This window comes from Falco rusticolus, chromosome 9 (genome assembly GCF_015220075.1).
Source record: "Falco rusticolus isolate bFalRus1 chromosome 9, bFalRus1.pri, whole genome shotgun sequence".
NCBI classification, from domain to species: domain Eukaryota; kingdom Metazoa; phylum Chordata; class Aves; order Falconiformes; family Falconidae; genus Falco; species Falco rusticolus.
This window is the reverse complement of record NC_051195.1, coordinates 49,827,889-49,842,764: the sequence shown is the minus strand read 5'-3', so window position 1 is coordinate 49,842,764 and position 14,876 is coordinate 49,827,889. Positions and strand designations below refer to the sequence as shown.

Below are 14,876 nucleotides of genomic sequence, written 5' to 3'. Positions count from 1 at the left end.
AAACGCTTATGAAATGTGCATTGCTATTTGCCTGGCAAGATGCCTTTAGAAACTCACCTTGGTAACTTATCTTCTTTCTCACAACCCTGAAACATCCTCTTACCCTGCCCCCCAGCCACTGAGGAAAGAAAATCTGCCTTCCCCCAACACACGGTCGTGTCTCAAGCTCACACCTCCAGGCTTTGGAGCCTGGTATCAAAAGCACGGACCGTTTGAATCCCCCGGTTACCGATAGTGCAGCTGGTGTCCCAAGCTTGTATCACTACTTTGCAAGGAGTTTTTCCGGTGGCTGGTGGCTCCCAGGACCAGCGAAGCATCCTGCCTTGCCGTTATCCTTCCCCTGTATGGGTTTAGTACTGCAGTGCCATGTTTTGGCAGCAGATGTGTTATTTCTGCTGTTGAACCTGATGGAAAATGTTGGCTCTCTAGTTCCATGTCTACTTAGGATCCCTCTGTGTTCCCGTGTATAGCCAGGCATACTGAAGGCAGCCTTGGTAAGGAGAGGGGACAGACAAGATAATGGTGTGCTTTAAGCAGCCTTCACCGCTTTCTTCTGCTGCAGATCACAATGGTACCCAGTCAGGCCAGGTGGAGTTCACCAAGGCGTGGGAGGATTATTGTAAGAAGCTAGGTAAATACCCGCTTTTGCACTTCCAGTTTTGATTTGAAAACAGACTTGTGAAGGGTCCCTTCCCCAAGTGCTGCAGCCTGTTTGTTCACAGCCCTGTCAAAGAGCCGGCTGAGTCGTTCTCTGAGCAGGCTTCCTAGGGACAGGCTCGAGAGTGCCCTCCTTGTGGGAGGAGGGGCAGACCCCCACCCCCTACACATGTATTTAGATTTTAATTACTTCCCCCATCTTAAATAAATTAACTGGCTGGGGAAACGTTTTGCTGTGAAATGCATTTAGCTGCGTGTCCTTTCAGCCTGCTGCGGACTGTAATTCTCCTAGAAGAAAAGGCATTGAAGGAGGTCCTTTGTTGGCATTAGCAGGTGGACAGTTGAGGCAGCCTTGACCTCTGCCAGAAAAGGTCCTGACTTGTAGCGTTGGTCAAGTCTTTTAACCCGCTTTTATGCCCCTGGACAGGACGCTGCTGCCCTGTTCCCTCCACCCACTTCACACTTGCAGTGTATTATTTTCTCCCCTTCCCCCACTTCAAAGCGCCCCTTTGGCCGGCGTCGCAGGGCAGGGCTCTCCATGGAGCACAGGCGGTTGGATGGGCTGGGAAGAGCTCTCCTCCACGCGTGTCCCCTGTCCTTGCCTGCTCTCCGTGTGTGTAGTGGCTCGTGTTCAGCACTCGCGCTCTTGCTGTGCCTGCGTCTCTCTGCAGTTCTCTAATTGCTGCGTTTTCTGTTCAGGGCTGGTTTTTCGTTTGCCGTGTGTCTCGCTGAGGGCTCTTTGCTCTAACTGTGATGAAGGGAGGTGTGGGCATCCCACCTCTGCACCCAGCTGGTTTAGACATGCTGGAGGGAAGGTGTCTTATGCTTCAAAGGGGGAGTCTGTGCTAGGTGAAGACCAAGGTTTTGGGGTCTGCAGGGTCCCTCTCAGTGCAAGCATTGGCACCGCAGATCTTGGCGCAGCGCAGGACGTGGAGACGGTGCTGCAGAGCCAGCCGTGGCTGTTAGGAGGGCGTCGGGGATGCCTGCCCGGATGACGCGTGGGGTGCAGCGCGGAGGGCAGCTGGAGCTGGCTGGGCTTTGTGCAGGACTCACGGCTCCCTTTGGCCCTGAGGACTCTGCAGCCGGTGGCAGTTTGGCTACCCCGGAGCTGTGTGCTGGGGCAGATCGTACCGGGAGGCTCCTGTGTGGGCATGTTGCAGATAGGGCAGCGCCCACTGGGGCTCCTTCAGATGGTGCTCCACTGATGAGATTGGCGGTGAAGGTTGAAGACCCCTGAAAATCAAGTGAGTTGACTCAAAACATGGGCATTCCCTTGCCAGATCTGTGGCTGGAGGTTGAGGTGACAGGTCTCAGTTCTGTCAGGCATTTAAGCCCTCCGTCTCTGTGCTGGACGTGAGCGGCCCGGCAGCCTAGGGTGGTTGATGTGCAAACCGAGCGGCTCCCGGCCAGCGTGCTTTGGCTTGAGCAGGTCCCAGCAGGGGGGACGTTTGGCTTCCTGCTCTTTAACAGGGCACAGGTGAGGTGAAATCAGGAACTTGAGCTTTCCCTTGGCTTTCCCTGAAGTGGCCCAACAGTGTAGGAAGGTAGAAAGCTGAAGTGTGATGTCTGGGCAACTGAGGTAGAATCCAGGGCCTGTCTAGCAGAAAGGTAGTTGTCACTGGCTGGAAACTGTCACCTGTTCCATACTGACATGCCCCTTGTTGTCATCTTTGCACAGGCCAACAGAGCCAGCAGCAGAACAGCCATCCCGATTACAGCAAAGCATGGGAGGAGTATTTCAAAAAACAGAGTGAGTGAAAAAGGGTTATTGGAGGTGAATCGGCTCTTGTTCAGAGTTCACTCTAATCCGATGACTTGCGTCTCCATCCCCTGCCATTGTTAGCTTCCAGTCCTCTACAAAACCCCTTTGGTCCTCTCCTGTTTGGTGATGGTGCATGTAGTTCTCCCACGGAAAGCTCTCTGCTGTGCTGTCTGCTGCCATGCCTTGGGAGAGGGGTTCCCATTGAACCGCGGTCCACAGCAGACCTGTCCATGCTTGCAGTTGGCCTGCCTGGGGGAAACGTAGCCCACAACAAGAACCGATGCTAACAAAAACCAGAAAGCTGAAGCTGGATTCTTGAGAGGGTAGGAGAGCTCTGCGCACGTGGAAAAACATGGGTCCCGCTTTCTCCACTCCGTGAAGAAGTGCACGATGCTGAGTTCTGGATTTGCTTTTGACACCGTGCTGCTGTGAGGATGAGGGTGCGGGCTGTCAGGCTGCGTCCCTGCAGCCACGCAAACGGTCTCTTAGCGCTTTCTGGCTGCTGTTGGCTTGTCACTTGCAAGCCAGCTCAAAGCCTGTCCTGTCATATTATCCAAACGGCAGATAGCCAGTGTCATTCTTCCAGGTGTCCGTAGCTGTCAGAAGGGGGCTGGCTCTTTAAGCTTTACAAAAGGAGATCCTAAGCCTGGGTTTGGTCTTACTGAATTGCTCATCTCCTCTCCCTTTTCCCTTTTCTTCCTCCAGGTCATGCTGCCAGTGCTGCTTCTCAGGCAAGTTCCCAGCCGGACTACACAATGGCTTGGGCAGAGTATTACAGACAGCAGGCTGCCTACTACGGGCAGACACTAGGGCAGGCTCAGGCCCACAGCCAGGTCTGTATTCACGTTCCCTGAGCCCCACTGCTCTTTCCCTTGGGGATTTGGGTACATTGGCCTTGCCCCGGTGTAGGGACTCTGCTTTGGGTTCACATGGTGAAGCAGGGGTGGTGGCTGAGGAAGCAATCACCGGCCAGTTGTCTTAACATCGGAGTCTTATTTCCCTGTACAGGACGAGGGGGGTTTTGGGAGAGGACTGGAAGATTGCTCATGTCTCCTGGGGCCTTTCCCTATAACCCCCAGGCTCTTTTGTGGCTTTGGGGAATTAAAGTAAAAGGAATGATGGAGCAAGGTTGGGGAGGCAGCACAGCGTGGGCACATGGTGCAGTCTGGCACCATGTGTGCAGCCTTTGCCTTTCCTCTTGGAAGCTTTGTGCTAGGATAGGAGCTGTGCACTTGCCTGGGCAGGGAGCACCCTGTCCCGAAATGGAGCAGAAAAATGTTGAAAAATAATTTGGATTAACCAGCTGCCAAGTAAAATCTCACCTCACCAGTCACACGCACGCCACTGGAGGGTTGTACGGGATTTATCCTGATCATACCTACAGGGCTTTCTTGAGTGCCAGGTTTGCAGAGCGAACATCTTGTATTTGGCAAAAAATATGTGCAGAGCACACATTCGCCCTAGTTGTGATCAGGCGCTTCTCCCCACTGAATCCCATTTTTACGCTGGCTCCTCGGGGCAGAAGCAGGTGTGGATGCAGGCGGCATGGGCAGCCAGCACCGTCCTCCAGCAGCTGCAGCCTCCCCGCTGCTGCTCAGCACCACCGAGGTCGAGCGGGGCGAGCCGGGTGCAGGCGTCGGCGCTTGCCGCGGGCGCTGGCCAAGTGTGACCTAGAAGCAGTGATAAAAGGGAGTTCTCTTCATTCCTCTCTCTCAAAGTCTGGCCCTCTAGAGAAGAGAGATCTTGTTCGGAAAGAGGCATGAACTCCTGGAAGGAGAGCTCAGGGAGAGCAGGCGTTAGGGCAGAGATCTCTTCGGTAGCGGCTTGACGCATCGCTGGAGGTATATATCCTGCTCGGCTGGAACGGGGAATGAGAGACCTGTCTGTGTCGGGGGAGGAGGGTTCAACAGCTTTAAGAATTTGCTGCCGCTGAGTAACTTTTCCTTTTCCCCCCCGCTCTCTCTCTAGGAGCAGTAGAACAAGGTCCTCGTGGCAATTTTTTTTTTTTCTTGGAATCATTGTGGAAGAAAACCTTTTTGTAACAGAGGTTTCTAGATTTGCAGCATTTTGATGAAGACTTTTCTGTTTGTGAAACACTAGTTGTAGGATAATCTATACTGAACTTTTCTAAGAATCAGGAACAATTAGTATGTACTAAACTTATGGACATGCTGGTAATTTTGTTTCCAAATTTGTAAAAAAAAAAAAAACAACAAAAAAAAACAAACTCCGGGATTCTTTTTGGAGAGAAGCCAGAGAATTTGCAGGCACCAAAACGCACCCCAGAGCTGTGACATTTCAACATGTGGTTTTTTGTGTGTTTTTTCCTTTTAATTTTCAATCTTTTCTGTTGCAACAGAAAGAGTGGCTTGGAAGTCTTAGGTGGTATGTAACAAATCCTAAAAAGAAAAAAAAATTTTAAACAGTATTTAAATATTCTTAAATATGTAAATTCATTAAATGTTTTACTTCTAATTTCTTGTATCTTGGCTGTCTGATTTTATTGCATTTTTTTAAAACTGAACTATGATATGTATTGTAATTAATTATGTGAATTCTGTATTGAGACAGTTACTGTTTTGCTGTCAGGCAAGTTATGGGTGGGGGGGCATTTTGTAGGGTTTGTATAATTTCTAGAGTCTAAAGGGGTAATATAAAAACGTGTTAATTTTTTTAGCAATACATTTTTTCATGTCTCCATTGCTAGTTGCATTTATGTATCTAAGACCTCCAAGCTTGTTTAAAAAAAAAAAAAAAACTTTCATCTATGCTCTCAGAAATATAAATACTGTTATTTTTAATATTAAAATGAATCTGCTATTAGTACCTTTAACAAACACTGTGGAACATAAAACCATATAAAAGGTAGTAACTATTTTTTAATTCCAAGGTGTTTTTTGCTTTTTCATTTCTTTTAAATATTTTCTTATCTAATATTTGTCAAATTACCTAGAGAAATAAATGAATCTAGTATTAACCACAGTATGCGCTAAATAATTTTGATTTAATAAAAGGGATAATATGATTTCCAATGTTTACTGTAGTGTTTCTTGTACAGATAACAGTGTATTTTTAAAGGAAAAACGGAATTGAAGCTATTTTTTCTTGCATTTTTAATTGCCCTGCGGGACATTCCGTTTTGAAATGTACTGAAGTTACTGTTCTTGGGTTCTTTCCTTATTTTTCCTTATGCTTGAAATGTCTAACTATAAAGAAACGCAATTGGATAATGTTGAGCATGGTGTTTAAAAAAAAAAAAGTGTTCTTTTTATTTGACTGACAGTTGCATTTTACACTCTATATAATAAAATTTCCACAAGATGTCTTGTGGGTGAAGTATTGCCAGTCTGTTTTGCTCCGTTTTCTCCCTCTCCGCTTGCTGAAGTCCCTGTGCATCAGCCCCCGGACCCTCGGGTCCTCTCGCATCGGGTCGTGCTTGTGCCGTGTCAACAGAGTAGTTTAGGGTGACTGGTAAATTCAGCCTGAGCCTTACTTCTAGGGAAATTCTGTTAACGTCACATCGGTGTCTCTCAGCACCGTGACACGGAGGATTTCCACAACATGGTGCTGTACTTGTAGCTCTTTGGGCCGGTGGGATCTGTTTTAATCAGGGGAGGTTTCCTATATGCCAGAGGGGCACGGATCTACAGCCCTTTAAACATTTTATTGCTTGTCGAGGAGGTGGCAGCCCCTGGTTTTAATACTCTGAACTTGTTCATCTTCCACAACTTTTGTTTTTGCGGCCGAGTCCACCCAGGACTCTCCCTCCCTGCAGATGGGATCGCTGGAGCAGCGTGGCCTGGGGCTGGAGGGGGACGTGGCTCTCGCCCCTCATCTATTAGATATGTTAAGGAGCAGAAACTTCTAGTTGTATCCAGGCCAAGTTGGGCAAGTTTCAGACATCCCTTTCTTGTAAAACGGGAGTTCTGTGCTCCTCCGACCGAAAATAGCTCTGTCCACTGCTCCCTGCCAGCTGTAGGGGTTTACAGACGGGGGAAGGGAGGGAGGAAAGAAGATCCCATCTGCAAAGCAGGGAGCGGGAGGCATGTTGAGAGCCGGAAGAAAAGGAGATGTAGCATCTCTAAATATACCTCCAGAGAATCAAGAGAGACATTGAAAGATGGGATAGTAAAAGCCACTTGGAAAGAGGGGAGAGGGGGGAAAAAATGGCTAGAGGAGGGCATAAAGGCTGCTGATGGGAATTGGGAGCGGGCATTACCGAGAAGACTTCCTTCTAATTCATCTTCCAAGCTCTGTGCCAAAACAGCATTTGGCATGGTTCACAGGGAGCAATTGTGTGATAATGAACCCTAAGGTGTCCCTTAATTGAAGACTGAGTATTACAGATTGTGCCAATAGTCGTAAATGGCACAGGATTGTGGGAGGATGCATTTTCTTAAATGTATCTGTAAGTACAGATTAGTGAGTCTCCCCAGTGAAATACCCATACTATAAATTATGGAAATATCTCTTTCTGATGCAACCTTTTATTGAGGGGGTGGGGCAGCAAAAGAAATAGTTTGCAAGCCTTTGAAATTTGGCCTGTCATTAAGATGGTGCCTGCAAAGCTGGGGTTTCATCAGCAGTCTGGTGTCCTGGAAGGCTAAAGTGCTTGAAACGTTCCCAAGTTCAGCAATTTGTTCTCCATTATTGCTGCCTGCTCGGGGCGGAGGGGCTGCAGCCATTAAACTTCTTTCTGTTCTGAGCCCACAACGGCTGGAGAGGGGCCGGCAGGAGGCAAGGGGATGCCCTTGGTGCCTCACGAGGGGCTGGTGACCTCCAAGTTCCTCCAGGCCCCACCCCAGCCCTGCTGCCAGCCTGGGCTCCAGGGGTGCTGGGGGTTGGGGTGATGGTCAGTCCCCCCCCACGGCTGGCCAGGGCACCTCACCTTTGGCTGGAGGTCCGTAGGCAGCTCCTCATGTCTCCTGGTGTGCGGCCCAGAAGCTGCTGTGGTGCCTTCAAGCCAATTCTGTGGTCTCCAAGAGAGGAACCGAGTCTCCCGCTTAGCTAGCCATGGGCAAATTTCATCCCCAAATAAAGCGGATTAAGCATCAACCGCGTTATTTTTTGTGGCAGGGCGGGTTTGTCTGCCCCTTGGGCACAATCTGGACGCTGCGAGGAGCAAGGCAGGTCCCCAGGGTGCCATGTAGGAGCTGGCACGTGGGCCATGTTGGGGGCTTTGGGGTCTGTGAAGGGTGACAGGGACAGCACAGCCTTCTCCTGGCAGGGGACCAGCGCCCAGCCCGCGGCCGTGCCCGAGTGTTGATGCCGGGGCACAGCGAGGAGCTCCCATGAGGGGACCATCAGTTTGGGAACGCTCTGCCTCCGGAGCACCACATCTGGGGACGGAGGAACCAGAGTTAGAGGCCATCCCAGGTGAGTGCCCCGGCGGGAGGTCCCCAGCCCGGCTCGTGGGCTTCTGCTTCTTCCAGTCTTTTACAAATCGCACTTTCCTTCAAGCACGATCCTTTTCGTGGGGCCTCAGCTCAGGCACACGATGGCTTCGCTCCCCCCTGGCATGAATCCATCGCCGCTATATCCAGTGGCGCATCTTTAGCGGGAGAGGGTGGGCACCTCGGCCCGTGTCCCGTGGGACCATCGGGGCTGCGCGGCACCCGCCCCACCGTGAGGCACCCAGACTTCTCTCTAAGTAGAAATTTATTGCGGTCCTTCTGCAAACCGTTCCTGAGCAGCAGCCCGAAAAAGCATGTCACAAAAGCATCTCGTCGGGTTCACGATGACCCTGGTGCTCTCCTGTGCTCTATACTCGCTGTGCCTGAACAGGCAGAGGCTCTTTTGGGAACAGACAAGACACTTTAAGATAGTCTAAAATACTTTCTTTAATTTTGCATGATTTGAGAACAAACAACTTTATGGACACTGCGAGTTAAACCAAAATGGTTATCAAAAGAGACAAGCAGGCACGGGACTTCTGTTTTTCCTTCCACAGGTATTAAATATTTAATTGCATTAGAGCAACAGTGTATTTACAGTAAGGTGGGCGGGTGACGGGCAGCGTGGTCGCAGGGAGAGCTCCTAGTATTTAACATGAAGCTTTTTGACACAGTGTGGATGTTAGCGAGGTCCCACCTGCACGGCTGCTTCTCCTGCACACCCGCTTGGTTCATCTCACTCCCAGGGGAATTTTTGGGGCTGATGGTTCTTGTAGGGTTGTGTCACAGGGTGAGGAATCAGGATCTTGCTGTGACATGTTGTTTATGTAGAGTAAAGGTGTCCATGCATCCTGTCAATCAGCACATGGGTGTTTTATTCCATGTAAGGACTTATTCAGCCTTCGTTTAGCTCGTTTGGAGTTTTTTTTCCCTGGATTTGCTGTGAGTAGCAGTGGTGCAGGGTCAACCCATGGCAGATGGGGCATTTCCCTGCCCTCTTAGGGCTGGAAAAGACACAAGGGGAATTTCCCACAACTTCTCACACTGGAAATCAGCAGAAACTGGAGTTATGGGATTGAAGATGAGGTGAAATAGCCACAGCTCCCTGCTCTATTGGCAAGGGAGGACATCACCCCCCGGAGCCAAGGGCAGCGAGCGAGTGGGCGCTGACCCCTGTCCTTGTCTTGGTGGCACCTCAGCGGGTGCTGGGGGTGGAGGGGGATGGCAGGGAGGGACCAGCCACCCCTGGGATGTGGGGGACAGGGCAGCAGGTGCCCAGGTCCCCCTGCCACCTCCCTTCAGGTATGGAGCAGCAGGTTCAAGGCAGGTGACTCAAAAGAGCATCCCTGGGGTTGATTTGGGGCCAGGTACCAACAGCCCCCCCCCAGATTATCTTCCCACCCTGCCCCTTATCACTGGAGGAAATCCTATTTCAAGGCCGCTCTAAAGAAGCCTCTGATCTTTGCAGAGGCCAGCTCGCTCCCCTTTAATCCCGGCTGGGCCGGGGTGCAGGTGCCGTGGTCCCGAGGGATTAGACAGTCCCTTCCCTTTGTGCGAGCCGTCACTCACTGCGGCCGTGCCCCGGTGAGCCGCACCGACCGGCGGGGCTCCTTGTTTGGGCCATTCATGGGGGAATATTAAACTTCACTGCCATGGAGTCATTACACGGGGAGGCAAGGGCCACTGCTCTGTTTGTTTTGGAGAGAATAGGGCTGGCAAAGGGCAGGAGCCGCGGGAGGGCTCGTCTCCCCCGCCTGCCTCCTCAGCCTCACGGGCCAGGTCTCCTGCCTGCATGGCAGCCCCCCTCCCAGCACCCACCCCTGCCCTCCACCTTGGCAGGGCATGGCCCACGCTGCCTCCTCCAGTGTGCCGGGGCTTGTCCCCTGCCTCGTCCCTTGGCCCTGGGGATGCTGCCCAGCCGTGGTCCAGGGAGGCTGTGGCTGGATGCTTCAATCCCAGTCCTGCCCAGCCTTAGCTGCCATCTCCCGCGGCCATCTCCTGCAGTCCCCCATCGCAGCCAGCCCGTGGGTACGGCAGCCGCTGGAGTGGCACGGCCAGCGTGGCCCTAGCACTCGTGGGGAGGAGAGAGCAGGACCGGCGGAGCAAGGGGGCTCACACACACACACACGTGCCCTCTCCCCTCGGGCAGCTCGCCCTGCCCTGGGTGCTGGCCCTCTCCAGGCTGGTGTCTTGGTGCAGTCACCAGTCTGGCAGCTGGAGCTGCTGCTGCAGGAGAGATAAGTGATGGGATCATTGAGTGATGGCAGTGGGATGTGGGAGAGGTGAGGGTGGGATGCAGGAGAGATGGTACTGGGATGTGGGAGAGACGGCGGTGGGATGCAGGAGAGACAGTGGTGGGGTGCAGGAGAGATGGTACTGGGATGTGGGAGAGATGGTGGTGGGATGCAGCTGGGGTCCCATCCCCAGGTCACTGCCAGAGGGGAGGAAAAGTGCAGAGGTTTTCCTGCTTCTGCAGCCCAAATCCTGCCTTGCTCCCTCCTGCTCTGTGCTGTCCGGGAGGAGCCTCTAATGTTGGGAAGCACCTTTGGCATCCAGTCAGGGTGCAGAGTCCACGGAGATAAGGACAAGCAAGTGGAGGTTGTGCCTGGCCCCACAGCCTGGCCCCGGCCTCGCCAGGACCTCCGGCAGCAACCAGCTACTTTGAAGAGGTTGAACCCCCTGGTGCCTCGTCTACCCCAACACATCTGGTCATGGGCAGAAAAGCCATCGCGAGGCCATTGTACACTCGGTGCCTCCCAGCAGCTCAGCGAGGGCCCCGCGGTGCTGGGGTCACCTCGGTGGGCACTGGCATCCAGCCGCCCTCTGCCACCAGCCACCCCTCGCCGAGCCACAGCACCACGGAGGCAGCCGAGGAGTTACTACCACAATTTGCCACAATTATGTTTCATTTTGAGGCTGCCTGAGCCCTGTGAAGCAGTTGGACGCAGCCAGGAAAGTGATTTTTTCCTCCTCTGTTTGCTTTTGTGTGCCATGGCCCCCTCGCCAAAATAATCCTGGAAATACTACTTAAAAGAAAAGAAGAGGGGGGGAAAAAGGCAAGCAAGCAAACGAGAGCGGAGGGGAGAGCACTCAGCATCTCTGCTCGGCTCCATGGCCTCCCGCAGAGTGAAATGGAGGCAAATAAAGCCCTAAAGCTCCTTTTCCGAGCGGCACAATCAGCCCGCCTGGTTCGGAGGGGCCGCAGCTCTCCGCACCCGGAGGGTCACGGCTGCACCGCAGCAAAGCCCTCCCTGCTGGGCACCTGCCGTGGGGCTGCCGGCGCTCAGGGGCACCCCGAACCTCCCTGCTGCCTCTGGCCCCCTTGGAGGAGAGCAGGAACAGACAGGCAGCACGTGATTTGGAAGGGGACAAGGGTCCATCAGCTCCATCCCGTGGATGTGGCACCCTGGGGACGGCCACTTTCCTTTTTGCCTGTGGGGAGGTGGCAGCGCATCCTCTGTGCCGCCCGTCTACGTGTGCCCTGTGTTGGCACAGGGAGGGAGGATGCTGGGGGCTGCCTTGGGGTGAGGGGTGCACCCATGGGTCCCCCCTTGCTGCCCCAAGCCAGACGCAGCCCCATCGACACGCGATGAAGCACCCCAAGCGATGGGGCAGGGGTGTCCATGGGCCCTGGAGGGGTGGGTGGGGGTATGGGATGGGTCTCACCCTAGGGGGGGGACATGGGGACCAGCGAGGGACCCCGTGCTGGGGTGGGGGCCGGCCAGCCCCCTGGACCTCCCAGCCCAGGCTTACTCCAGGCATCACCCCATGCCCTCAGCCCTCGCTCGGGGGGCAGGCGGTGGGAGTGCTCCCGGGCGCAGGTAACATTTGGGGACATTCCCATAACCAAGTGCCGTCAACTGTGCAGGGCCCGAGCCCCCCTCCAGCGCCGCTGTTTGCTTTGCAGCCTCCTCAGCTCCTATTGAGGCTTTTCAGCTCCGGCCCCTTCAGGGGGTTTAAGTAGGTAAAACCTGAGGAAGAGGCTATTTTCCTCCCTCCCTTTTGAGCCCTGCCTTGTGCCCAAAAGGCCCCCTTGTTTCACGCGTGCCAGTCACCTGGCTGGGCCCCCAGCCCCTTTCTTTCCCAGCCTCCCCTTTCTTTCTCCTTTCTCTCTTTTGACTTTTCCAGGAGCCCTCAGTCTCCAAACGAGCTTCAGATTGGATCCAGATTGAGGTCCCTTTGTCTTTCAAGGGTTGTACTAAGCTAATTAAATGTGATCCCAACAAATAAACGCAGATCTCCCCCTTACATTCAGGCCTGCCTTTCAGGCAGCACCGGGCGGCCCCTCGCCCCCGCCCGCTGTGCGCGGGGTCCCCCGCATTGAGTCCTGCCCATTGAAAGCCCTGCCAGGATTTCTTTTGTGCCGGGGGTCTCCGAGCCCTTTTTCCATCAGAAAAGACCCCCAAACAGCAGCTCGGCCTTTGTGAGTTTGCAAGCAAACGCCAAAGAAAAGCCCCCTGAACGCTTTAATAAATGACACATCTAGCAACTTCGGCGGCGCCTGGCTCCTGCGGCAGCCGCAGGGGTGCGGGGATACCTCCCGCCCCGGGGCCCGCAGGGCTGCGGGGATCCCTCCTGCCCCCCCCGTTCCCTCCGGCTCCCGGGACGTTTGCAACCCGCGGCGGTGCGGGGGATGAAGCCAAAGCAGCGGAGCGGCCGGGCTCCTGGCCCGACCGCCGGCCCCGCGGCGCCCGGGGCAGGTGATGGGCTCGGCCGAGCCGCGCCGCGCCGGCCCACGGGACCAGGGCGCCGGGCAACGGCGGGGCGCAGCGGGGCGCCCGGCGCCGCCGAGCTTTTGCACCGGACCCTTCGCTCGGTCTCCTATTAGCGCCGGCAAATCCCAAATCGTCTTTAATGCCACACACCGCCACCCCACCCCGGGTCGGGGGCTGCGCGGGACTTTTCTCAGCTCGACTAATATCTTTTTAATGACTTTTGGGAGGGGGCAGAGCCGGGCTCTGCCCTAGAGCCTGGATTGCTCCAAGCAGATGTTGGGGCAGAGGGAGGGGGATGCCCTTCCCTGCCAGGGACTTTCTTCTAGAGTTCAAACGAGCGGGGACCTTTCAATCACCGCTAAAAATGTATTTCTGCCCATCGAACAATGGGCTCCTTTCTGCGCCCAGGGGGACTCGGCTGCGATCGCATTTCGACTGCCGGGGAGGAGAAACCTCTTCGCTTTTAGGGCAGGAAAACTCCGCTCCGGGAAGGGCTCTTCCCTCAGCCGGTTACACCGTAGCTCCGCATCCCGTCTGCCCTCACACCCCTACAGATAAAAATAAAAATAAATAAAAATAAAAATAAAAATAAAAATAAAAATAAAAATAAAAATAAAAATAAAAATAAAAATAAAAATAAAAATAAAAATAAAAATAAAAATAAATATAAATATAAAAATAAATATAAATAAAAGGGAAAAAATCGTAGTAAAGAAGAAATAACCCTAATTTCGCGGCTGCAGCCGTTGCCTGCCGCGCCCGGGAGCCGCCCGGAGATTCCCCCGGTAAAGCCGGGCGGTGGGAGGCTCCGAGGGTGGAGCGGGGGGCAGAGGACGGAACGGGGGGGCAGAGGACGGAACCGGGGGGGGCAGCACAGAGGGTGGAACCGGGGGGGCAGAGGATAGAACCGGGGGGCAGAGGATAGAACCGGGGGCAGCGGCCCGGGGCAGCGGCGGCTCCGCGCCCCTGCGCGTCCGCGGAGGCAGCGCCCGGGCCGGCTCCAGCCCCGGCGCGCCCGGCCGCGGCGGCCCCACAAGAGTTAAATTTTAAAGCAAATCAAATTCCCATTGGCCACTGTATATTATCTCAGCAGTCTTCATTTGATACCTCTTTAATACAGAAAGGAGCTTTTCAAGCCCCTTTTCTCTCTTTTCTCCCCGCCACTCTTTAAGAGCAATAAATGTTCAACTGCAATAACTATAAATCAATCTCCGCTCTGTTCAAATCCTATTCATGCGGAGGGCTGGAAGAGGGGAGAGAGCTCCCCCCTCCCCCCCGCCCCCCAAAAAGCAGCTGCTGGGCTCTAATCTCCTTTCTTGCACTGTCATTCACCCTCATTTTTCCTCCATCACCCCATCCCTGCAATCTTTTCTTGTTTTGCTTTTCTTTTCTCTCTTTGCTGCATTATGATCCCATGTCTCCCCTCATCAGACCCCAACCTTGTCCAGATCCTGACCATCCCCTTGTAGGCTGTGAAAGAAAAGAAGAGTCCATGGATGTCAAATTGGTCTCAAAAAGACCATGAAAGATTGATTTGCTCCACTTTTCTTCTGCCTGACATTATTTCTGAGGGTCCTGAATGGGAAACCAGAAAGTCTGGGACTGGAATAAAGATGTTCTCTCTGTAAGGGGGAGACGGGGGGGAAAAATGCCCATTTACTCCTGGCCCATCAACCCTGCAAAACAGAGCAAAAGAAAAGAGGACTGTGGCTATTCAAAGTCAGACCAATATGTACACCTCCCAACAATATGCCAATATACTGAGGGCTTCTCTATTAACACCCATGAATATTAAAGTGCTCACTAAACGCTCAGAAGGAACTTTGGGAATATACACATGAAAATACAAGCAGCATTGTGAGGGGCTCAGAACAATGGGGCGGCGATAATGGCCCTTCTCTATTAACAGCCATGAATATTAAACTTGTTTCCTCTTAAATGTTAAAAAGGAGGGATAACTGCGATATTAAAAAAAGAGAAACGAGGCGGGGGGGGGGGGGGGGGGGGGGGGGGGGACGGGGGGACGACGCGACACACACACCAAAGCACCTTCCTAGGACCGGGAAGAAGCTTTGGGAAACAGCTGGGGATATTTAAAACCACGCAGAAAATGGAAGGATTTTTTTTTTCTTTTTACCTTTATTCCATCACCCCCCTCTGAGCCCCCCGCACCCCCGAGCCCCCCGCAGCCGGGACCGGGGCTGCAGCGCAGCCCGCACGGGAGCCGCAGAGGTTTTAAGAACATCTTTTTTTTTTTTTTTTTTTTTTTTTTTTTATCCCGAGATAACTTGAGGGTTGATGTGTTTCCTGGGGGAAAAAGGAAAAAAAAAAAAGCAATCCGAGGGGATC

The 14,876-nt window shown here is 53.4% G+C and overlaps 1 protein-coding gene across 4 annotated transcripts in view; it reads left to right on the top strand.

Moving 5' to 3' along the window:
* The window catches only part of FUBP3 (far upstream element binding protein 3), a 41,415-nt gene extending 35,654 nt beyond the window's left edge, over window positions 1-5,761 (top strand). For 3 of the 4 annotated variants that reach the window (XM_037399482.1, XM_037399481.1, XM_037399480.1), the window contains 3 exons: window positions 2,336-2,407; window positions 3,125-3,252; window positions 4,388-5,761. In XM_037399482.1, the coding sequence (XP_037255379.1) occupies window positions 2,336-2,407; window positions 3,125-3,252; window positions 4,388-4,396 (209 nt within the window). In that variant the 3' untranslated portion in view covers window positions 4,397-5,761. The remainder of the gene's footprint in view (window positions 1-2,335; window positions 2,408-3,124; window positions 3,253-4,387) is intronic. The other variant, XM_037399483.1, reaches the window with a different exon arrangement.
* The last annotated feature ends 9,115 nt before the right edge of the window (window positions 5,762-14,876 follow it).